General features: G+C 46.3%; 1 protein-coding gene and 1 long non-coding RNA gene across 4 annotated transcripts in view; one reads left to right on the top strand and one right to left on the bottom strand.

Annotated features, from left to right (window-relative positions):
• Positions 1 to 1,224, top strand: part of KLHL22 (kelch like family member 22) — a 54,338-nt gene extending 53,114 nt beyond the window's left edge. For all 3 annotated transcript variants that reach the window (XM_073559192.1, XM_073559191.1, XM_073559190.1), the window contains exon 8: positions 1 to 1,224. This exon is cut by the window's left edge and continues 246 nt beyond it. In XM_073559192.1, coding sequence (XP_073415293.1) covers positions 1 to 141 — 141 coding nt within the window. In that variant the 3' untranslated portion in view covers positions 142 to 1,224.
• LOC141069540 (uncharacterized) lies at positions 384 to 20,770 on the bottom strand. Its single transcript, XR_012226585.1, has 2 exons — positions 19,917 to 20,770; positions 384 to 1,427 (listed from the first exon to the last, which is right to left on the bottom strand). It is a non-coding gene; the product is annotated as an uncharacterized lncRNA (long non-coding RNA).
• Positions 20,771 to 24,566: the final 3,796 nt, after the last annotated feature.

Below are 24,566 nucleotides of genomic sequence, written 5' to 3'. Positions count from 1 at the left end.
TCTATAGTCATTGATGCAGATGTCTGGACACAAGAGATGTACATGCATTACATGGAGAGAGAGCAGCACCCTGGTGACCATATATCTGATGGGATCAGTGTTTCCGACTGGGAGGACTTGGATAATTCTGGAGACGATTGACTGTGTTCTGAGCATGTCAAAACAGCATTGTTTGCCTTTAAAAGCTTTTCTGAAATGGTCGCCCTCCTTTAGGCTGTGTGCCCACATTGCGTTTTTTTTAAGCGTTTCCGCTGCTTTTTCTCCGCAGCAGAAACGCTTATAAAAAGCTAACAACGCATCCCATGCAGTCCTATGGGATTTCACAGTTACTGTGCCAATGCTGCAGATTTTTCAGCTGCGGAATCACATAGCAGAAAAATCCATTAATTTTGCGGAATCGCAGCGATTCCTCCGCTTGTGTTTTGCGGGAAAACGCATGCGAATTCCGCATGCGTTTTACCCGTGGCAGAGAGTTGCGGACATTTCCGCAGCATTTCTGCAACGTGGGCACTTAGCCTTATAATTTGATTTTTATTTATTTTTTTTATCCTTCACCCAACCGTTTTAATTGTGTTTTTTTGCATTACTGCCCGCAGAGCTAAGCAAAGCATTTGCTAATCTCTTTTTCGCCTAACCTGTACAGTGCCATCTTCCCACAAATATGTCCTCTGATTGTCCCCTGCAGGGAGTAGAGCTGTTTACTTATTCATGTTCCCAACGCCTTCCTGCCACGTAGTCTTATTTTCCCAGCTTTTGATTAAGAATGTTTTTTGCACAAAGTTCAACACAATGCCAAATGTTTCCGGGAGGTGCGATTTAAATCACTGTTCTGTTCTTCAGTGTCTAAGCTGGTAAAATATATGGTATCATGTAGTTGCACATTCGCAAATCTGCACTTAGACACCCCATGTTACAGGTTGATCATACGTATCTAAACTATTGATTTATATATGGATGATTTAGAGTTTTTTTATTTTTCTCTTTTTTTAAGTTTTAAGCACATGGCTTTTCTTTGTAGCACATTGCAGGCGCATACTTCATTGATTTGCTTTTATGTTTAGCAAACCAGTCGCCATCCTTGCATAACCCACCGAGGCAGACTTGGCCAATGTTGGTGCTTAAAGCATTATTTTCTCTGTCGTCTAGGCAGGTTAAGACCAGTTGCTTGAAATGTTTTCTGATCTGTGTATTTTATAAACAGCATTAAACCCATTTATATGCCTTTTTCTGTGCATGTCATGCTGAACTTTTGATTTTTTTTAATCTTATTGTACTGGTTGACTCTAGTTTTGTAAGCAAACCAGCTCAATTTCCATTCATGGTGCAGACCGGAAGTTGCATGCACTCTTCTGAATACTACAACTTCCCTGATTCTGTGTTGTGCCTTGCTTTCTTCTCTACCACCTTCGCTTTCTGTCCTTTGCAGCCTATTAAAAAAAAAAAAACATTCTTACAGAACGAACAAGGTTGGAATGGTAACCTACAAGTCTAATATTCTGAGTTACTATAGATGTATCAAATATGTGGTGCAAAGTCTCAGAAGAAGAGGAGCAAACGCAAATCATGCCTATAGAAGAAATGCTGAGCGTTAATATTAGAAAGAAATTAAAATTGTGATGGTAAAAAGTAGCGGGAGGAGGAAAAAAAAATAACGAAAGTCCTATCAAAACCCAAATATATACGGAAAGTAAACGATAATTGTGCATGATAAGCAGGAGGTAAAAATCCAACATAGTATACAACTTACAGTATGCAAAATTCTGGGGATCATAACATATACACTCATGGCCAAAAGTGTTGGCACCCATGTGTATAATAAAACATGTAATTGCAATAATTTTCTGGAAGAAATACCATATTTTCCAGATTATAAGACGCACTTTTTTCCCCAAAAAAGTTTGGGGGAAAATGAGGGTGCGTCTTATAATGCGTTTATACCTTACCAGTACCGTTGCTACAGGCCGCAGGCTGGGATAAGGGGGGGGTGTCCGGTGGTGCTGCCAGGGCTCTGTTGACATTTTGTGAAAGGCCAGAGCCCCGACAGTTCCATGGTTTCTTGTGCGGTGGACTCTGGGAAAATGGCCGCCTGGGGCGGCGCATGTGCAGATGGAGATCTTGGCACCAAGATCTCGAGAGATGAGATCTCAGCACTGAAATCTCATCTCTCGAGATCTTGGCTCTAAGAGCACCATCTTCGCATCCACCGCCCCCGGCGACTATTTTCCCGGAGTCCACTGCACAGGAAACCATGGAACTGCCGGGGCTCTGGCCTTTTACAAAATGTCGGCAGAGCCCCGGCAGCATTGGGCAGGGGAGCCGGACACCTCCGCAGCACCGCCAGGCATCCGCAGCCCCTGAGACATCCGCAGGGGCGCGCCGCACAACGGAACACCTCCTCATCCCAGCCTGCGGCCTGCAGCATCACCCCACTCCTGCTTCCTCCAGCAGCGACCCTGGGATTGGATTATAAGAAGCGCCACCATTTTATTAAAAAAATAAAATAAAATTCCTATTTTTCTCCTCAAAATTTGGGGTGCATCTTACAATCTGGAGCGTCTTATAATCTGAAAAATACGGTACTTCATTTTCCAGAACATTTTCAAGGGTACCAACACTTTCGGCCATGACTGTATATCCTATCTTAATCTAGATCCAAGTGAAACGGACCGTAGTATAATCACTCTGTTGTGATCTCCGCTGACTAGTGTGGCACCTGCCCTGATGCAAGTTTAGGTGCATTGTTTTCGTCTGGGGATGGTTTTGGGCATTTTTTGTTGTTTTTTTTTTTTTTAATATGTTCAATGTATTTATAACTCCATTAAAACTTTTTTATATTTAGGCTGTGTATATATGATATTTTTTTTAACAAACTGTGCTTTACACTCTTTCCTGGGGGTCAGCGCTGAGTTTCCACCACTGCTCCCTGCAGCTATTATTTCCTGCAGCGGGTGGTGAGTAAAGCGAAGTTTGTTTTGTTTTTTTTCTTAAATCAACTTGCAGCCAGGAAAACGTGTTTTTGGAAACCAGGGGAAAAAAAATCTTTACTAGCAAAGCAAAAATAGTTATCTATAACACAAGGGCATTTATACTGCATTCCATTAATTACCTGGTTAATAAGTTGTGTACAGGGCTTTTTGCTTTCATGTCCTATGAAATTAAGCCTAAATATCTGGCTACTATAAAAATGGAATACTAGAGTTGGTACGAATTTATTTGCATGTCCCATGGCCACTGCACGGCAGCAGAAATACTGCCTCTTACCTGCCGGCAGCTGTGTTTTTTGTTTTTTTTTTGTTTTTTTTTATCAGTTGGCCTTGTGCAACGTCATCCTTGCGGTATGATGCACATGTGACATAGTGGCAGGCCAATCAAAAGAAGAGCTGTGAATGCCGTGAGGTAAGAGGTGATACTTCTGCTGCAGACCTCTGTTGTGGCCGATAGAATGGTTGCACACCAACTCTGCTGAAAACCCATATGATGCTTTGTTCGCTTGGAGTCAGCAACTCAATCTGAATGCCGTATATAGATAACATGTCGCCCGGCCACTGTACTAACTGTGGCCTGCGATGATGAGACATACAGTGTCCCTTCTGTCACATATTTTTACTTGTGAATTGCCTCTTCAGAGTGGAAGAGGACTATAACGCTAGTGCCCCCTATAGGAAGTAGCAGTCCTAACTAGAGTTGAGCGACTTTTGCTTTTTTAGGGTCGCGTTTCGTTTCGTGAAACCCGACTTTTCCAAAAGTCGGGTCGAGCAAGATCGTCCGATTATAGGGAAAAGTCGGGGTCGTCCCGAAACACGAAACCCAATGTAAGTCAATGGGGAATAAAAGTCGGCAGTGAGAGGAGGACAGGAAACACACCTACAGTGCCCATTTGAATGCCAAAAGCATCAATTCTTCTTACTTAAGCTTGTCAACCTTAATTAACTTCATAATACAAGTTACGCACTGAAAAATGGGGGTTATTTGGCTAAATTTGTGGGGGGGGGAGGGCTGGCTGCAGGTTTTCATGTGCCCTGGGCGAAAGAGCGCCCCTTTAACACATACCACAACTCATCATGCTCCGATACGGCAGAGAAATAGCGGTATAGTACAATGAAAAATACCTCACTTTTTACATCTCATGACGAGGCCCATCTATTTCTCCATACAAAATCATTGGTCCCATATAATGTTTGAAACAGTATATGATGAGCTCCACATAATGCTACAGTATATGTTGGTCCCCATGGATGAAGCTCCACTGTCTTATGGGCCCAAATAATGCTCCAAACATAATGGGCCCCATTTCTAATGCTCTAGTGTATAATGGGCCCTGTAAATGCTGCTCCAGTGTCTGATGTCCACCTTTGGAATGTTCCAGTGTATGGTGGGCCCCATCTATCATTCTCCAGAGTATAGTGCTCCCCAAAAATTGCTGTCCCAACATAGAAAACAATCAAATAAGTCTCCTCGCTAGGGAATCCCTGTACTTGTCTGGACAGGTGCTGTAGCTTGCTTAACAGCTCGCCAGCCGTTCTCACGCCCAGTATGGATTGCACGTGATTGCACAAAGGTTAGAAAGGGTACCGTATCCCTGGATAACATGTATGGATAGCGTACACATTCAAAATATATGTCTATACAGCATGAGGCAGGCTCAGACGGTGTTAGGCCCAGTATGGATTGCACGTCATTGCACAAGGTTAGAAAGGGTACCGTATCCCTGGATAACATGTATGGATAGCGTACACATTCAAAATATATGTCTATACAGCATGAGGCAGGCTCAGACGGTGTTAGGCCCAGTATGGATTGCACGTCATTGCACAAAGGTTAGAAGGGGTACCGTATCCCCGGATAACATGTATGGATAGCGTACACATTCAAAATATATGTCTATACATCAGGAGGCAGGCTCAGACGGTGTCAGGCACAGTATGGATTTGACGGCCCAGATTACACAGCGGAGGAGCAGGGAGAGGTAAAGATTGCAAATGCTGGGGCCCTGGCCAAGCAAGGGGGGCACACTCGTGGGCGTCGGTACTGGCACTGGGCCCCTCATAGTACAGCGGTGTGTCTGACGGCGGGTGTGCACCACCACCGTCAGAGACACTTGATTGCACTATGAGGGACCCTGTGCCAGTGCCCGCGCCCAAGAGTCGGCCTACCCACCTGTCCAGGGCAACGGCACTCGCACGGTGTCGTGCGCTAGGTGGTGACCCCGGCCATGGGGGGGGAGGCAGCACAGTTAGGGAGTTTTAGAAAGTGGCATATGTTGATGTTGGACATTCAACTGATGCAAAAGGCGAAATAGGTGAAGTACCAGGAAGAGGTGGACCAAAGCAAGCCATTTTTCTGTCACCCTATGTGTCATCAGGGGAAGGTGGGACAAAATCCTTGGAAACCCATGCGTGGTTCATTTTAATGAAGGTTAGATCATCCACATTTTGGGTAGACAGACGGGTCCTTTTTTCTGTCAGGATTGATCCAACTGCACTGAAGACTCTTTCCGATAGCACACTTGCAGCTGGGCAAGCGAGCTCCTGTAAGGCATATTGGGCCAATTCAGGCCAGGTGTCCAGTTTAGCGGCCCAATAGTCAAAGGGGAATGACCTGTGTGGGAGAACATCGATATGGGAGGAAAAGTAGTTTGTAACCATAGTTGACAACTGCTGTCTCCTGTCACTTTCCATCGATGCAGTATTACCAGTTGTGTGAGCGGTATTTGAAAAATCAGTCCACAACATTGTCATGAAACCCCTGTCTCCAACGCCACTTCTGCTGTGTGCACCACGAACACCTCTGCCAAGCTGCCCCCGGCCCGTACGGCTCGTGTGAGAACCATCACCGCTGCTGTGTGCTGGGAATGCCTCAAGCAACCGATTTACCAGAGTTGCTTGTTTATTAGCCAATATTAGGTCAAGGTTCTCCTGTGGCATGATGTTTTGTAATTTGCCTTTATAGCGTGGATCCAGGATGCTGGCCAACCAGTAGTCGTCATCGTTCATCATTTTGGCAATGCGGGGGTCCCTTTTTAGGATCCGCAAGGCATAATCTGACATGTGGGCCAATGTTCCCGGTGTCAATGATGCACTGCGAGTGCTGGGTGGAGGAGCACTTTCTGGCAAATCCACATCCCTCCAGTCACGCACAAACCCTGTACCAGACCTTGCCACGCCAACATTTTCACTTGCCCCACGAGATGCATCCTCCTCCCCTAAGTAATCATCCCCATCATCCTCCTCCTCCTCCTCTTCTTCCTCCACCTCATCCAGGAGAGGTCCCTGAGCAGACAATGGCTGAATGTCATCAAGGATTCCCTCCTCCTCTTCCTCCTCATCAACATTGGCTGCAGACGCCTGCTCCTTAAGGTGCGTCAAAGTTTGCATGAGCAGACGCATAAGTGGGATGCTCATGCTTAGGATGGCGTCGTCTGCGCTTACCAGCCGTGTGCATTCCTCAAAACACTGAAGGACTTTACAAAGGTCTTTCAGCTTCGACCACTGCACGCCTGTCAACTCCATGTCTGCTCTCAAAGTGCCTGGCCGTGTATCCTCCCACAAATGCATTATGGCCTGCCTCTGCTCGCACAGCCGCTCCACCATGTGCAGGGTGGAGTTCCACCTTGTTGCAATGTCGATAATGAGGCGGTGGTTGGGAAGGTGGAGCAATCGCTGCAGCTTCTGCATACGAACGGAGTGTACAGGCGACCGGCGGATGTGCGCGCACAGTCTTCGCACCTTCTGGAGCAGGGCTGTTAACTCCGGATAATTTTTAAGGAAGCACTGCACCACCAGGTTCAAGGTGTGAGCCAAGCAAGGTATGTGGCTGAGTTTTGAAAGGGCTATGGCTGCCACAAAATTACGGCCGTTATCACTAACTACCTTGCCTGCCTCAAGATGTACACTGCCCAGCCATGACTCAGTTTATCGCTTCAAGTACTCGGCCAGCACCTCGGCGGTGTGTCTGTCGCCCAAACACATCATCTGCAACACAGCCTGCTGACGCTTTCCACTAGCTGCTCGATAGGGGGACACATCGTGTGCAACAGTGGCAGCTGCAGATGGAGTGCTCGTACGACTGCGCTCTGTGGACGAGCTGTCGCTTCTGGAGGAGGAGGAGGTGGAGGAGGGTCGAACGCCTACAGCCAACTGTTTCCTAGACCGTGGGCTAGGCAGCACTGTCCCACCACCGCTGTCCCCTGTGGACCCTGCATCCACCACATTAACCCAGTGCGCAGTGATGGACACGTAACGGCCCTGGCCATGCCGACTGGACCATGCATCAGTTGTGAGGTGCACCTTTCCGCTCACTGACTGCTTGAGTGCATGGACAATGCGGTCTTTCACATGATGGTGGAGGGCTGGGATGGCTTTGCGAGAGAAGTGGCGACTGGGTAGGTCATAGCGTGGTACTGCATAGGCCATGAGTTCGCGGAAAGCTGTGCTTTCCACCAACCGAAAGGGCATCATCTCAAACGAGATTAGTTTGGCAATGTGGGCGTTCAAACCCAGTGTACGCGGATGAGAGACTGAGTACTTTCTTGACCTACTCATAGTGTCTGGGAGGGTGAGCTGGACTTGAGAGCTGCATATGGTGGAAGTAGCGGTGGACAGGGCGGACTGAGAGAGGGTTGATGATGGTGATGGAGTTGGTGTTCTTTCTGATGGCCTAGAATCAGTCTTTCGTTGATATAACAGTGGGATTCCCTGACTGCTGTGGCCTTGCAACGACACCTCAACATTTGCTGCTGTGCTAACCGGTGTGCTTACAGTGGGGGAAACAATGTAGCGTTGCTGACTACCTTCGTTGTGATCAGTTGCACATGTGGCACTTGAGGTTTGGTGTTGTGTCCACGCTTGCAAGTGCATGCTGGTTAAATGTCTAAGCATGCAACTGGTATTCAAATTTTTCAGATTTTTCCCTCGGCTAAAGGTCTTTGCGCACTTCTTACAGATAACCTTGGCCTGATCATGAGGATTTTGTTCAAAAAACTGCCACACTGCACTCTTCCTACTTTGGCAGACATTTTGCGGCCTAGCACGCTGTGATCTTTTGACCCTCTGGACAAGCTGTCCAGCAACTCTTTTGATGTTTGGAACCTGTCTTTGGAGTGCTCCGGGCCTGCCAGATAACAGCTGTTGCGATGTCGATGTCTGCTGTGGATGCTCCTCATCTGAGCTATTGGAAGCAGCACCCTCTTCCCCCAATGGATGCCAATCTGGGTCAACAACTGGGTCATCCATCACCTCCTCTTCTATGTCATGTGCACCTTTCTCTGTGTCACCGTGTATGGTGGTATAGTGTGCGGGAAGGGGCACCTGAGTCTCATCAGGGTCAAAATCTGGCTCTGTACACTGCGAGGACAATGTAGTGCTCTGAGTGAATGTACCAGCAGAATCATCCATCAGCGGCTGTGCATCAGTGCACTCCATGTCAGATTCATCTTGGCCTGGGTAATTCACCATTTGACTTGATAATCCAGGCATGGTATGTGAAAACAGCTCCATGGAGTAATCAGTAGTATGGCCTGCGTCATCCTTCAATCTTGGTTGGGGTGAAGGACACAAGGAAAGGTGTGGTTCATGAACATGAGCCTCCAATGACGACTCAGTGCTTTTACTTTTTACAACTGAAGAAGAGGAGGCGATAGAGCTGGAGGCTGAGTCAGCAATGTAAGACAAAACTTTTTCCTGATGCTCTGCCTTTAAAAGCGGTTTGCCAACTCCTAGAAAACTAAGCGTTCGAGGCCTTATGTAGACAGACGATGACGCAGGGTCAGCACCTCCTGCATTTGGTCCTATTTTGCTCTTGCCACTACCATCAGATCCACAACCAACACCATCATTACCAGCTGCCAACCCCCGCCCAATTCCACGGCCTCTTCCACCAGCCTTCCTCATTTTTGGTAGAAATGTAGACAAAATCCAACAAACTATATAGTAATGTAAAACAAGGTACAAAGTGTCTATAGGACAGGGGAGTTTTAGAATTTCTGTACACACTTGTGGACAGTGGACACTTGTGGATTGTGTGCGGCCCACTGATATCTGAGCGCTATGTGACACGCTCGATGGCACAGCTGCCTGTGACCAAAGTGACGAGAGGATAATGGAGATTTTGAATCTCTGCGTACACTTGTGGACAGTGGACACTTGTGGATTGTGTGCGGCCCACTGATATCTGAGCGCTATGTGACACGCTCGATGGCACAGCTGCCTGTGACCAAAGTGACGAGAGGATAATGGAGATTTTGAATCTCTGCGTACACTTGTGGACAGTGGACACTTGTGGATTGTGTGCGGCCCACTGATATCTGAGCGCTATGTGACACGCTCGATGGCACAGCTGCCTGTGACCAAAGTGACGAGAGGATAATGGAGATTTTGAATCTCTGCGTACACTTTTGGACACTGGACACTTGTGGATTGTGTGCGGCCCACTGATATCTGAGCGCTATGTGACACGCTCGATGGCACAGCTGCCTGTGACCAAAGTGACGAGAGGATAATGGAGATTTTGAATCTCTGCGTACACTTTTGGACACTGGACACTTGTTGATTGTGTGCGGCCCACTGATATCTGAGCGCTATGTGACACGCTCGATGGCACAGCTGCCTGTGACCAAAGTGACGAGAGGATAATGGAGATTTTGAATCTCTGCGTACACTTTTGGACACTGGACACTTGTGGATTGTGTGCGGCCCACTGATATCTGAGCGCTATGTGACACGCTCGATGGCACAGCTGCCTGTGACCAAAGTGACGAGAGGATAAGGGAGATTGGATTGCTTTTAAAAAAGCAGTTTGCGGAGCAGTGGGTAAACAGCAATGCCAGCGTGTCAGGAAGCCTTAGAAGGCAGCCCAACAACCAACACCACTGATACACCACAATATAGCCTCCCCTTGCACTGCACACACAGTGACTTGTGTGTTGTGCAGGCCAAATCGCTAGCAGCAGAAGCAGTTTTTTTGTCTTCTTCCCTGCCTAACGCTCTCCCTACAGAATCAGCAGCAACCTCTCCCTATACTAAGATCGGCAGAAGTAAGATGGCGGTCGGCGTGCACGCCCTTTTATACCCCCTGTGACGCCCACCAAAGCAAGCCAATCACTTGCATGCCCTTCTGAAAGATGGTGGTGACCCGTGCCTATGTCATCACGTTGCCCACAGTGTCCGTGGATCCTGATTGGCTGAAAAAGAGCGCAAAACAAACTTTTGAAACGCGACTTTGGCGCGTAAGTCGCCGACCTCGTGGCCGACCTCATCCTAGGGTCGGGTTTCGTTTCATGAAACCCGACTTTGCCAAAAGTCGGCGACTTTTGAATTTTTTCGACCCGTTTCGCTCAACTCTAGTCCTAACAGTCAGTATCGACTCTTTAACAAGCCTTGTCACATGTCTTAGGATAAAAGCCAAAACCAGAATCTCAATTTGCAGACACTGGGTTTCGGGGTACTTCCCCCTCATCAGTGCAAAGTGCATCTCGGCATGCTTAACATGTCACTCTCCACAAGGAGCAACGTCGTACGCCTCTCACACAGCCAAACCAGATCTCACACTTTGCACTGAAGAGGGGCAATACCCCGAAACCCAGTGTCTGCAAATTGAGATTCTGGCTTTGGCTTTTATCTCAATGTTAAAATTAATCTACCCTTAAAATTACAGACTGTTCATGCCTTTGTCAGTGGGCAAACTTACAAAATCAGCAAGGGATCAAATACTTATTTCCCCCACTGTAGGGAAGAGCACTCATTCAATGCAAAACCTGCAGATAAACTAGACAGCCGAAGGCAAAAGAAAAGGAGGGGAGACATGAATAGCTGGGTCCTGACACAGAGATCCCTTTTGATGCTGAAAATGATGATATATAGTCCTTTTCATATACTGTTATACTTTTGTTAGAAAAATGAAAAGCCTATCTCATGCTTTTTTGAAAAAAAAAAAAAAAATTTATGTACGGCAATCAGAAAAAAAAAAGTACAGCGTAAACCACGATACTAATTTAGGTCCTAAAAATCCACAAATGTGAACATGGACGTATCATCAATGTCCTGTGCACAACACAAGAACCAAAACATCAATTAAGTTCGTTAAAAAGTCATATTTATTAATATAATTTTTAAAAAAATAAATGAACCACTTTCATATACAATTATTTATAAGGTACCTCACAATAATGGAAAAAAGCCACCAAAGCACAGAAAAATTAATAAACCTCAAGGAAAATATCCCTTTTTAGACCAATAGTGAATTTGCAATGTGTCTGCTATAGTAATCATTTGGCATATACTGTATATAAGAAAAAGGTTCTAGTCTAATATGATATACAGTGGGGCAAAAAAGTATTTAGTCAGTCAGCAATAGTGCAAGTTCCACCACTTAAAAAGATGAGAGGCGTCTAATTTACATCATAGGTAGACCTCAACTATGGGAGACAAACTGAGAAAAAAAAATCCAGAAAATCACATTGTCTGTTTTTTTTTCCTTTTATTTGCATATTATGGTGGAAAATAAGTATTTGGTCAGAAACAAAATTTCATCTCAATACTTTGTGATATATCCTTTGTTGGCAATGACAGAGGTCAAACGTTTTCTGTAAGTCTTCACAAGGTTGCCACACACTGTTGTTGGTATGTTGGCCCATTCCTCCATGCAGATCTCATCTAGAGCAGTGATGTTTTTGGCTTTTCGCTTAGCAACACGGACTTTCAACTCCCTCCAAAGGTTTTCTATAGGGTTGAGATCTGGAGACTGGCTAGACCACTCCAGGACCTTGAAATGCTTCTTACGAAGCCACTCCTTCGTTGCCCTGGCGGTGTGCTTTGGATCATTGTCATGTTGAAAGACCCAGCCACGTTTCATCATCAATGCCCTTGCTGATGGAAGGAGGTTTGCACTCAAAATCTCACGATACATGGCCCCATTCATTCTTTCATGTACCCGGATCAGTCGTCCTGGCCCCTTTGCAGAGAAACAGCCCCAAAGCATGATGTTTCCACCACCATGCTTTACAGTAGGTATGGTGTTTGATGGATGCAACTCAGTATTCTTTTTCCTCCAAACACGACAAGTTGTGTTTCTACCAAACAGTTCCAGTTTGGTTTCATCAGACCATAGGACATTCTCCCAAAACTCCTCTGGATCATCCAAATGCTCTCTAGCAAACTTCAGACGGGCCTGGACATGTACAGGCTTAAGCAGTGGGACACGTCTGGCACTGCAGGATCTGAGTCCATGGTGGCGTAGTGTGTTACTTATGGTAGGCCTTGTTACATTGGTCCCAGCTCTCTGCAGTTCATTCACTAGGTCCCCCCCGCGTGGTTCTGGGATTTTTGCTCACCGTTCTTGTGATCATTCTGACCCCACGGGGTGGGATTGGATTTTGCGTGGAGCACCAGATCGAGGGAGATTATCAGTGGTCTTGTATGTCTTCCATTTTCTAATTATTGCTCCCACAGTTGATTTCTTCACTCCAAGCTGGTTGGCTATTGCAGATTCAGTCTTCCCAGCCTGGTGCAGGGCTACAATTTTGTTTCTGGTGTCCTTTGACAGCTCTTTGGTCTTCACCATAGTGGAGTTTGGAGTCAGACTGTTTGAGGGTGTGCACAGGTGTCTTTTTATACTGATAAGTTTAAACAGGTGCCATTACTACAGGTAATGAGTGGAGGAAAGAGGAGACTCTTAAAGAAGTTACAGGTCTGTGAGAGCCAGAAATCTTGATTGCTTGTTTCTGACCAAATACTTATTTTCCACCATAATATGCAAATAAAAGGAAAAAAAAACAGACAATGTGATTTTCTGGATTTTTTTTTCTCCGTTTGTCTCCCATAGTTGAGGTCTACCTATGATGTAAATTACAGACGCCTCTCATCTTTTTAAGTGGTGGAACTTGCACTATTGCTGACTGACTAAATACTTTTTTGCCCCACTGTATATACAAGGAAACAGGTATAAATACCTTGATCACAAATCCCATATGACTATCTATTAGATATATATATAGCTCACAAAGATAGAATATATGGCACATTACCTATATTAACCCCTTTCTGCCATCTGACGTACTATCCCCTCTATGGGACCCGGGACCCTATGCCCATGGACGGGATAGTATGTCATAGCGATCAGCGGCGCTCATGTGGTGAGCGCCGCTGATCGCAGCGAGGTGTCAGTTGATTATCACAGCTGACACCCGGTACTATGTCAGGGGTGGTCAAGGACCGCCCCTGACACGTTAACCCCTGGCACACTGCGATCAAACACGATCGCAGTGTACCGGGGTTTTAGGAAAGCATCGGCAGGGAGGGGGCTCCCTCCGTGCTTCCCTGAGACCCCCGCAGCAGCGCAATGTGCAGCGCTGCTTCGGGGGCCTCCTTCCCTGCAGGTCCCCGGATCTAAAATGGCGAGGGGGACCTTCGGGGGCCTGCAGAGAGGCTGCTTCCTCATGCTTGCAAAGTACCGGCATGAGGAAGCCTGCAGCACTGCCTGTGACAGATCTCTGATCTGTGACAGCGATCTGTGATGTGACAGATCAGTGATCTGTCACATGACAGTTATGTCCCCCCTGGGACATTGTAATAAAGTAAAAAAAAAAGTGTAAAAATAATTTATAAAAAAATCGCTAAATAAAAAAAAAAAAAAAAAAAAATTCCCTAATTCATTTTTTGGAAATAAAAAAAACAATAAAAGTACACATATTTAGTATCGCCGCGTCCGTAACGACCTGCCCTATAAAGCTGTCCCATTAGTTAACCCCTTTAGCGAACCTCTTAAAAAATAATAAAACAAAGCAAAAAATAATGCTTTATCATACCGCTGAACAAAAAGTGCAATAACGCGCGATCAAAAAGACGGATATAAATAACCATGGTACTGCTGAAAACGTTATCTTGTCCCGCAAAAAACGAATCGCCATACAGCATCATCAGTGAAAAAATGAAAAAGTTATAGCTCGCAGAATAAAGCGATGGAAAAATAATTTATATAAAATTGTTTTATTGCATAAAAGCGCCAAAACATAAAAAAAGACAAATGAGGTCTCGTTGAAACCGTACTGACCTGAAGAATAAAACTGCCTTATCAATTTTACCACACGCGGAATGGTGTAAACGCACCCCCCAAAAGAAATTCTTGAAATGCTGGTTTTTGTTCATTCTGCGTCCCAAAAATCGGAATAAAAAGCGATCAAAAAATGTCACGAGCCCGAAAATGGTACCAATAAAAATGTCACCTCGTCCCGCAAAAAATAAGACCTCACATGACTCGGTGGGTCAAAATATGGAAAAATTATAGCTCTCAAAATGTGGTGATGCAAAAACTATTTTTAGAATAACAAGTGTCTTTTAGCGTGTGACAGCTGCCAAACATAAAAACCCGCTAAAAATAGTAAATCAAACCCCCTTTATCACCCCGCTTAGTTAGGGAAAAATAATAAAATTAAAAAAATGTATTTATTTCCATTTTCCCATTAGGGTTAGGGCTAGGGTTAGGGCTGAGATTAGGGTTAGGGGTGTGTTGGGGTTAGGGTTGGAGTTAGAATTGGGGGTTTCCACTGTTTGGGCACATCAGGTGCTCTCCAAACGCAACATGGCATCTGATCTCAATTCCAGCCAATTCTGCGTTGAAGAAGTCAAACGGTGCTCCTTCCTTTCCAAGCTCTGCTATGTGCCCAAACAGTGTTTTCCCCCCACATATGGGGTATCAGCCTACTCAGGACAAAGTGCAAAACAACTTTTGGGGTACAGTTTCTCCTGTTACCCTTAGGAAAATAAAAAATTGGGGGCAAAAACATCATTTTTGTGGAAAAAAAATATTTTTTTTATTTTCACGCCCGGGCGTTATAAACTTCTGTGAAACACTTGGGGGTTCAAAGTGCTCACCACACATCTAGATAAGTTCCGTGGGGGAGGTCTAGTTTCCAAAATGGGGTCACTTGTGGGGAGTTTCAACAGTTTAGGCACATCAGGGGCTCTCCAAAGGCAACATGACACCCGCAGCCTGCATTCCAAAACGTCCCTACTTCCCTTCCGAGCCCCGACGTGTGCCCATACAGTAGTTTTCTCCCACATATGGGGTATCAGCATACTCAGGACAAATTGGACAACAACTTTTGGGGTCCAATTTCTCCTGTTACCGTTGGGAAAATAAATAAAATTGGGGACTAATTGATCATGTTTGTGGAAATAACGATTTTTTTATTTTCACGCCCGGGCGTTATAAACTTCTGTGAAGCCCTTGGGGGTTCAAAATGCTCACCATACATCTAGATAAGTTCCTTGGGGGGTCTAGTTTCCAAAATGGTATCATTTGTGGGGAGTTTCCACTGTTTTGGCACATCAGGGGCTTTCCAAATGTGACATGGCGTCCGATCTCAATTCCAGCCATAAAAGTCAAATGGCGCTGCTTCCCTTCCGAGCTCTGCCATGCGCCCAAATAGTGGTTTACCCCCACATATGGGGTATCAGCATACTCGGGACAAAGTGCACAATAACTTTTGGGGTCCTGTTACCCTTAGAAAAATAAAAATTGAGGGTGAAAAGATCATTTTTGTGGAAAAAATGATTTTTTAATTGTTTGGCTGTACGTTATAAACTTCTGTGAAACCCTTGTGGGTTCAAAGTTCTCACCACATATCTAGATAAGTTCCTTTGGGGGTCTAGTTTCCAAAATGGGGTCACTTGTGGGGGGTTTCCACTGTTTAGGCACATCAGGGGCTCTCCAAACGTGACATGGAGTCCGATCAGAATTCCAGCCAATTTTGCATTGAAAAAGTCAAACGGCGCTCCTTCCCTTCTGAGCTCTGCCATCCGCCGAAACAGTGGTTCCCCCCCACATATCAGGTATCGGCGTACTCAGGACAAATTGCACAATAACTTTTGCAGTCCACTTTATCCTGTTACCCTTGGTAAAATAAAAAAAATTGGACCTGAAGTAATTTTTTTTGTGGAAAAAAAGTTAAATGTTCATTTTTTTTTTTTTTTTTTTTTTAATTCAAAAAATTCCTGTGAAGTACCTGAAGGGTTAATAAACTTCTTGAATGTGGTTTTGAGCACCTTGAGGGGAGCAGTTTTAGAATGGAGTCACTTTTGGGTATTTTCTATCATATAGACCCCTCAAAGTGACTTCAAATGTGATGTGGTCCGTAAAAATAAAATGGTGTTGTAAAAATGAGAAATCGCTGGTCAACTTTTAAGCCTTAACTTCCTAACAAAAAAAATGTCGGGATCCATGGAAGCGTTTCAGAGTTATTACCTCATAAAGGGACAGTGGTCATAATTGTAAAAATTGGCCCAGTCATGAACCTGCAAACCACCCTTGGGGGTTAAGGGGTTAAAATCGGAATCACAGTAATACACAGGGGTTCATTGAAGTGCTGGTAGGGTTTTCTCCCACCCCAACGCACGTTTCATTATTCCTTCCTTAGGGGGCGTGTCTTCATTGGACCCCTGTGTATTATACAGACCTGTGACGGGGACAAGGGGGCATCCTGTACGTCTGGAGAAAAGAAGGTTTAAGTATAATCACAGACGCGGATTCTTTACTGTAAGAGCAGTGAGACTATGGAACTCTCTGCCATATGATGTTGTAATGAGTGATTCCCTACTAAAATTTAAGAAGGGACTGGATGCCTTTCTTGAAAAGTATAATATTACAGGCAGTGGCGGATTATAATGAGGTCAATTTGGGCAGTTGCCCCGGGCCCAGTGGGGTTAAGGGGCCCACAGCCCAGGCCAGTAAATTGCCCCATTATAATCTGCCACCGCGCAGGGCCGGATTATAGGCAGGGCAGGCGGGGCTTCAGCCCCGGGGCCCCCACCACAAGAGCTTCTAAGGGGGCCCCCACCACATTCCTGCTGGCTGCTGCAATGGCACTCCATCTTCTCCCCACCTAAAAGTGAGTGACCGTGGGGGCGGCATTATGTGCTCTGCTACCAGCAGCATCTACAAGTAGCGTGAACGCTGATGCTGCTGGAAGCGTGCAAAGGCTTGTGATGAGATCACAGGAGGTAAGGTATCAGGGCCCCCGATCATGTGACCCCTGTCTCCTCCCCTCCTGTGACCTCATCACAGGTCCTGTGCGCACAGCACAGAGCACTGAGAGCAGCCATGTATGTGGAGTGCGTCTCTGCGGGTGGAGGTCGGTGCTGGAGGCTCCATTATTCTCTATGTGGAGTGCGGCTCTGCGGGTGGAGGTCGGTGCTGGAGGCTCCATTATTCTCTATGTAGAGTGCGGCTCTACGGGTGGAGGTCGGTGCTGGAGGCTCCATTATTCTCTATGTGGAGTGGGGCTCTGCAGGTGGAGGTCGGTGCTGGAGGCTCCATTATTCTCTATGTGGAGTGGGGCTCTGCGGGTGGAGGTCGGTGCTGGAGGCCCCATTATTCTCTATGTGGAGTGCGGCTCTGCGGGTGGAGGTCGGTGCTGGAGGCTCCATTATTCTCTATGTGGAGTGCGGCTCTGCGGGTGGAGGTCGGTGCTGGAGGCTCCATTATTCTCTATGTGGAGTGCGGCTCTGCGGGTGGAGGTCGGTGCCGGAGGCTCCATTATTCTCTATGTGGAGTGGGGCTCTGCGGGTGGAGGTCGGTGCTGGAGGCTCCATTATTCTCTATGTGGAGTGCGGCTCTGCAGGTGGAGGTCGGTACTGGAGGCTCCATTATTCTCTATGTGGAGTGTGGCTCTGCGGGTGGAGGTCGGTGCTGGAGGCCCCATTATTCTCTATGTGGAGTGGGGCTCTGCAGGTGGAGGTCGGTGCTGGAGGCTCCATTATTCTCTATGTGGAGTGCGGCTCTGCGGGTGGAGGTCGGTGCTGGAGGCTCCATTATTCTCTATGTGGAGTGCGGCTCTGCGGGTGGAGGTCGGTGCTGGAGGCCCCATTATTCTCTATGTGGAGTGGGGCTCTGCGGGTGGAGGTCGGTGCTGGAGGCTCCATTATTCTCTATGTGGAGTGCGGCTCTGCGGGTGGAGGTCGGTGCTGGAGGCCCCATTATTCTCTATGTAGAGTGTGGCTCTACGATTCGTGACCCCCGTCACGTGACGAGGGGGGCCCACAGAGTCTGAACTGCCCCGGGCCCTGGCTACCCTTAATCCACCCCTGATTACAGGGTATATACACTAGTTTCCTTAATATTGCGTTGATCCAGGGAGCTAGTCTGATTGCCGTATGTGGAGTCGTGAAGGAATTTTTTTCCACAATGTGAAGCTTACTGTTTGCCACATGGGTTTTTTTTTGCCTTCCTCTGGATCAGCATGTTAGTGCTTTAGGATAGGATATGGGTTGAACTAGATGGACTTAAAGTCTCCCTTCAACCTTAATAACTAATTATGTTACTAGATCTGCCACATAATGTGTCTCCTTTACCCAAACATTCTGTTGCAATTTTTGGGTTAACTCCTTTATTTTATCTTATTGATCTCCCCTATGCTTATTCGCTGTACATATACTTTCATACCTTCCCATATAAATCTTGTAGATGACCCATCATTTAAACGAAAATAATCACACAGGAGCCTGTTCATGTATTAAAGATGTGACTAGCCAAACGGGCATCTTGTCTTTGGAAGACATTTTAGGAGATAGGAGACCGGCATCGGGGCATTGGCTACAATTTCTGCAGCTCCAGAGTTATATTAGGTCTTTGGATTTGGGGGGGGGGGCTCGTACCATACGTCTACCTCTTTTGAGCGACGATGTTCTCTGCCACAGGGGCCGGCTCATGCTGTTTCTTTGATATACGGTATGATAGTGTCTGGGGGGATGGGGGTGGGGCCTCTCAGATGTACGATCCAGTGGCAAAAGGAATTAAACAGAGATATTAGATCTCAAATGTGGGCTAAGGCGTTCACCTCTGCGAATAGGATGTCGGTGTCCTGCAGGATCCAGGAGCTGACCTATAAGATATTGACACAATGGTACAGAACACCCGTTAAATTGCACAGAATGTGTCCGACAGTCCCAGACTTATGTTGGAGGTGTAATGGGGAAGTGAGATCCATGTTACATATATGGCGGAGCTGCCAAGGTGTCAGACCCCTATGGAATGAAATATTCGCAATCTATAATTATATTGATAATAAGCATGTGGAGGTGACTCCAGAGGTGGCATTGCTATCCATTTTCCCAGACTCACTATCCAACATCAAGAAGAGTATGCTGCCATATTTCATGACTGCAAATTATACCTAGGCGGTGGAGGTCTTTGTTTGTGCCGGGGCGGATTGATTGGGTGGAGGCGGTGGATGTTCTGTGTCGGATGGAGGAGATGAGGGCTTTTGATGACAGGTCGGGTACCAGTTGGTCCATGTTGTGGCATCCTTGGGTTCAATTTAAAGAGTCACAACATTTTCAGTCTTGGCTAACAAAAGGGACACTACCCTGTCCCCCATAGCAAATAAGCAATACTGGGGTGTCAGACCTCAGGCATCTAATCAATATCTGTGTTCTCTCTCTTTTCCTCTCCTTTTTGGTTTTTCTTTTTCTCTTTTTTCTTCTCTATACTTTCTTCTGCTCTTTCTCTCTCCTTTCCTCTATTACACTTGGACTGTCTCCCTCTTCTCTTGATTTAGCCATTTGAGAATGTATAATGATGTAAATGGGATGGGGAATCTTAGTAGTGGTGATACTACTGATGGAGGGTGGGAGGGTTGAATATCCTTACTCTACTAATGAGCATTCAAAATGGTAATGTTTGTTAATATCATTTTACCTGTTTAATAAAAATATATTGAACAATAAACGAAAATAATCTAAAATTCTAGAGCAAAGAGTAGGGCCAATTACTTGCAGCCAAGAAGATTGAGGTGCCATGTATAGTTCCCCGGAGACCTCACACAACCTATCTGCAGTTGTACCTCTATAAGGTGCACCCCAAATTTTTGAAAGCAAAATAGGAAAAAAAAATGTTTTAATAAAATGGTGGTGCCTCTTATTGCTTACCGGGTGTGGCGGCTGCGGTGAAGCGGAGTCCCAGGGTCGCTGCGGCGGAGGCAGGAGTAGGGCGACACTGCAGACTCCAGACTGGAAGGAAGGGGTGTTCAGCGGTGCGAAGCTGCAGTTCTGTGGTGCGGGGGGGCTCTGCTGACATTTTGTGAGACCCCCTCCTTTCCATGGTTTACTTTGCGGTGGACTCTGGGAATATGGCCGCTGGGGGCAGTGCATGCGCAGGTGGAGATCTCTTCGTCAAGAACTCTCCAGATCTTCATTTGCGTTTTATAATCCGAAACACATGGCAATCCTTTTTTTTCAGGATTTCTGCTGAGTAAGGGGGTGGAGTATGCAAAGCTACTAAAATAAAGTTAATATTGTATATGGTACAAGCAAGACAGAAATCTTCCATCGGTATGTACTTTAGAGGAGGAATAGATGATTGCAATCGATCTATGCACTAAAATGCTTACTCCCCGTGCATGAATAGAAAAAACTAAATCGGAGTCTCTCATGGGTCATATGAGTTTTGGGAATACAATTAATACGAGGCTGAAATTGTTGGATCCAAAAGTACACACAGATCTCTTGACCGCAGAAGATCAGAACTTGTTTGTATGTTCTCCCCGTGTTTGCGTCAGTTTCCTTCAGGTACTCCGTTTTCCTCCCACATTCCAAAGACGTACTGATAGGAAATCTAGTTTGTGAGCCCCAATGGGGACTGTGCCAATAATGTTTGTAAAGCGCAGTGGAATTAATAGCGCTATATAAATGAGTAAAATAAATAACTTACAGCACAGGGATCAAGCGAACACACCAGCGAGCACAAGCTTTTGACTGGCAGTGATCTGGGCCAGACAGCTCACCTACAGTAAGTAACAGGGCAATTACCAAAAACAGGGAGCACCTGTGGAAATCTCTGTACCTCCCAGTCAGATAGGTCAACTGAGCTGTCAATCAAAGCACTGGCAGCTCAGCAAGCCCCAGCACAGGATGGACAGCTCGGTCATCCTATCACTGAGTCCCAGACATTCTGAGCAGAGGAATCGTGACATCTTATCTTTTATATTTCCTTGCATAGCATAGAAATCCTCTCTGGGAGATTACCCTTCATAAAACCAGAAACCATTCAAACAAGGACATTTACACATTCATCTTAAAGGGAATCTGTCACCCCCCCCCAGCTATTAATATGGGAATACAGGTAATAGAAATGCTACTCTAGTCCTACCTGTCTGCCTCATATTAATGATCTTGATGCTGAGAAATTTTATATTTTTTTTTCTTTGTTAATTATTTCTTCCAGGCTCCAGGGTGTGTAGTATCTAGAAGAAATCCCTGCCTCCTGCCTTCATTGTGATTCTTGCCTCCTTCCATGCGCTTCAGTTGCAGCCCTAGAATCCTGCACTTGCTCAGGAATACATACCTCATCATCCTCCCTGCTGTGGGCACTGCATTCAGGGATCGTCCGCTCCAGTGACCTCCGGTGTGTGCACATGGTTCTTAGCGATGACTGTGGGGAGAGCGTATTATCGGGGCGAACTCGGGAGGTCACAGTGACTCGTCTGTGCAGAAGATCCCTGAATGCAGCGCCCATAGATGGGAGGGTGAGGTATATATTTCTGAGGGAGCGCAGGATTCCGGGGGCCATACTAATGCTGATGAGAGGGGGGGGAGTATTATAATGGAGGCAGGGATTTCTTCTCCGGAGCCTGGAAAAAATCATTAACAAAGAAAGGATATGACATTTCACAGCATCAAGACCATTAATATGAGGCAGACAGGTAGGACTAGTGTAACATTTCTATCACCTGTATGTCTGTGTTGAATCGTCTTATACGTCCTGGGGGTGACAGATTCTCTTTAACTTAAGAGAATTCAGGCTAATTATCAGCCTAACTGCCCTTAAAACAGTGTTTCTCAACTCCAGTCATCAAGACCCACCAACAGGTCAAATTTTCAGCATATCCTTAGTATCCTGGTGTTTCCTCCCTCTACTAATGTACCTATACCCGACATTGCCATTTCTGTGTGTGGCTCCACTATTACTCCCCAGCAACAGGCCCGCTGTCTTGGGGTCATACTTGATTCCGAGCTTTCCTTTGCCCCCCACATTCGATCACTGGCTCGCTCTTGTCATCTGCATCTCAAAAACATTTCTAGAATTCGACCTTTTCTTACTTTTGACTCTGCAAAAACTTTTAGGCTACTTTCACACATCCGGTTTTTGTAATCCGGCACGATGCGGCGAAATTTTTCATAACCGGATCCAGCACCGGATCCGGTTTTGTCCCATAAGCTTTCATGGTCGCCGCATCGTGCCGGATGGTTATGCGTCGTGTCCGGTTGCTGCCGGACACGGCAAAAATTAGCCGTCCGGCATCTGCAAAAAACGTTCTCTACAACGTTTTTTGTCAGCGCCGGCCGGCTTTTTCCACAGCGCATGCCCGGACTCTGTGAATGTTAACCCCACAAGTGCCCGGCGAGAGAGAGCGAGAGATCTCTCTCTCACCCGGACACTTGTGAGAGATCTCTCTCGCCGGGCACTTGTGGGGTTAACATTCACAGTGTCTGGGTGAGAGAGATCTCTCTGTGGGGTTAACCCCACAAGTGCCCGGCAAGAGAGAGCGATTCTCTCGCCTGGACACTAAGTGTTAACCCCCCATGTCTCTCTCTCCACCCCCCTCTCCTCTCCTCTGTCTCCTCCCCTCACCTCCCTTTCAGCAGCTGTCTCTCAGCGGCTGCCTCTGTCCACCTCCTCCTGCGGCTCCTTTAAATCATGTCCGAGCCGTATGTCTCGCCGCATACACATCCGGTGTCACGGCTGCAGGCCAGATCCGGCGGCCCGGCTTTTCGCCGCACGCCGCCGGACCCCACACACCGGATGTGTGAAAGTAGCCTTACTGTTTCTCTTATTCATTCTCGTCTCGACTATTGTAACTCTCTTCTAATCGGTCTCCCTCTTACCAAACTCTCCCCTCTCCAATCTGTCTTGAATGCTGCATCCAGGATCATATTCCTCACCAATCGTTACACTGATGCCTCTACCTTGTGCCAGTCATTACACTGGCTACCCATCCACTCCAGAATTCAGTATAAACTTATTACCCTCACCCACAAAGCCCTCCATGGCTCAGCATCACCCTACATCTCCTCCCTTGTTTCAGTATACCACCCTACCCACGCCCTCCGTTCTGCTGATGACCTGAGGTTAGCATCCTCAATAATCAGAACCTCCCACTCCCGTCTCCAAGACTTTACACGTGCCGCGCCAATTCTTTGGAATGCACTTCCCAGGTCAATACGATTAGTCCCCAATCCCCACAATTTTAAGCGTGCCCTGAAAACACATTTATTCAGACTGGCCTATCGCCTCAACACATTAACCTAATCTATCCCTGTGTGGCACAGCCAAAAGTTTTACCATAACCAGATTTCCCGCATCATGTTCCCACATGCTTTATGCATCCATTAGCCCTCTGTGTCTGTACTGTCACACACTTAACATTATGGCTGGTCCATACAATCAGGGCAATTGTTACCACCCACCTTTCGTGTCTACCTCTTTCCTCATAGACTGTAAGCTTGCGAGCAGGGCCCTCATTCCTCTTGGTATTTGTTATAATCTACTGTATGTGATTATTGTTATGCTGTAATGTCTATTGTCTGTACAGATCCCCTCTGAAATGTAAAGTGCTGCGGAATATGTCGGCGCTATAGAAATAAAATTTTTTATTATTATTATTATAGTATTGTACAGGTGATAGTTTCATCACCTGCCCAAGCATTAATTCCATCACCTGTGCAATAATAAGGAAATCCTGAAAACATGACCTTTTGGTGGGTCTTGAGGTCTGGAGATGAGAAACACTGCCTTAAAAGAATAATTTGTATGCACAAAAACGCAGTTACGTATACTATAACCAACATTTCTCACTCATAGTGGAGTAGCGGAATAGAGTCGACTATTAGCAAAACAAGCATAGTATAGGCACTTTTTCATAATGGTATATGAAAAGTACTTGGGGAAAACTTCCTCTAGAAGTTTCTCATCCAGCTCTATTTCACAGAGATCTCTCATTGGCAGCCAACCATAATGAATCGTCTGCAGTAGAGTCAAACATGTGGACTCCACCAAGGGCAACCACCTTGAGCCAAGCAAGGTAGATTATAGAATAGGAAATTTGGTTTTCACAGAGCCTCCTTTTGTATATCCCAAAACTTGGCTCGCTTCTGAACTTCTGTTGAAAATTCAGGATAAATGGATAATTTTCTTCCATTAATGGTAAGTGAAGAATGGTCCCTGGATCTTCATAGGATAAGGTCTCTATCTTTAACCCTTTTCTGACATCAGATGTACTATCCCGTCCATGGGACCCGGGCCCCTATGCCCATGGACGGGATAGTACGTCTAGCGCGATCAGCGGCGCCCACGTAGTGAGCGCCGCTGATCGCGGCCGGGTGTCAGCTGATTATCACAGCTGACACCCGGCACAATGTGTCAGGGGCAGTCACGGACCGCCCCCGACACGTTAACCCCTTGCACACCGTGATCAAACATGATCGCGGTGTACCGGGGGTTAAAGGGAAGCATCGGCAGGGAGGGGGCTCCCTCTGTGCTTCCCTGAGCCCCCCACAGCAGCGCAATGTGCAGCGCTGCAG

This window comes from Dendrobates tinctorius, unplaced genomic scaffold, assembly GCF_039654945.1.
Source record: "Dendrobates tinctorius isolate UK_male_01 unplaced genomic scaffold, ASM3965494v1 ptg000265l, whole genome shotgun sequence".
Classification (NCBI taxonomy): Eukaryota; Metazoa; Chordata; class Amphibia; order Anura; family Dendrobatidae; genus Dendrobates; species Dendrobates tinctorius.
Note: the sequence above shows the minus strand (reverse complement) of the source record. Positions and strands in the feature narration are given on the sequence as shown.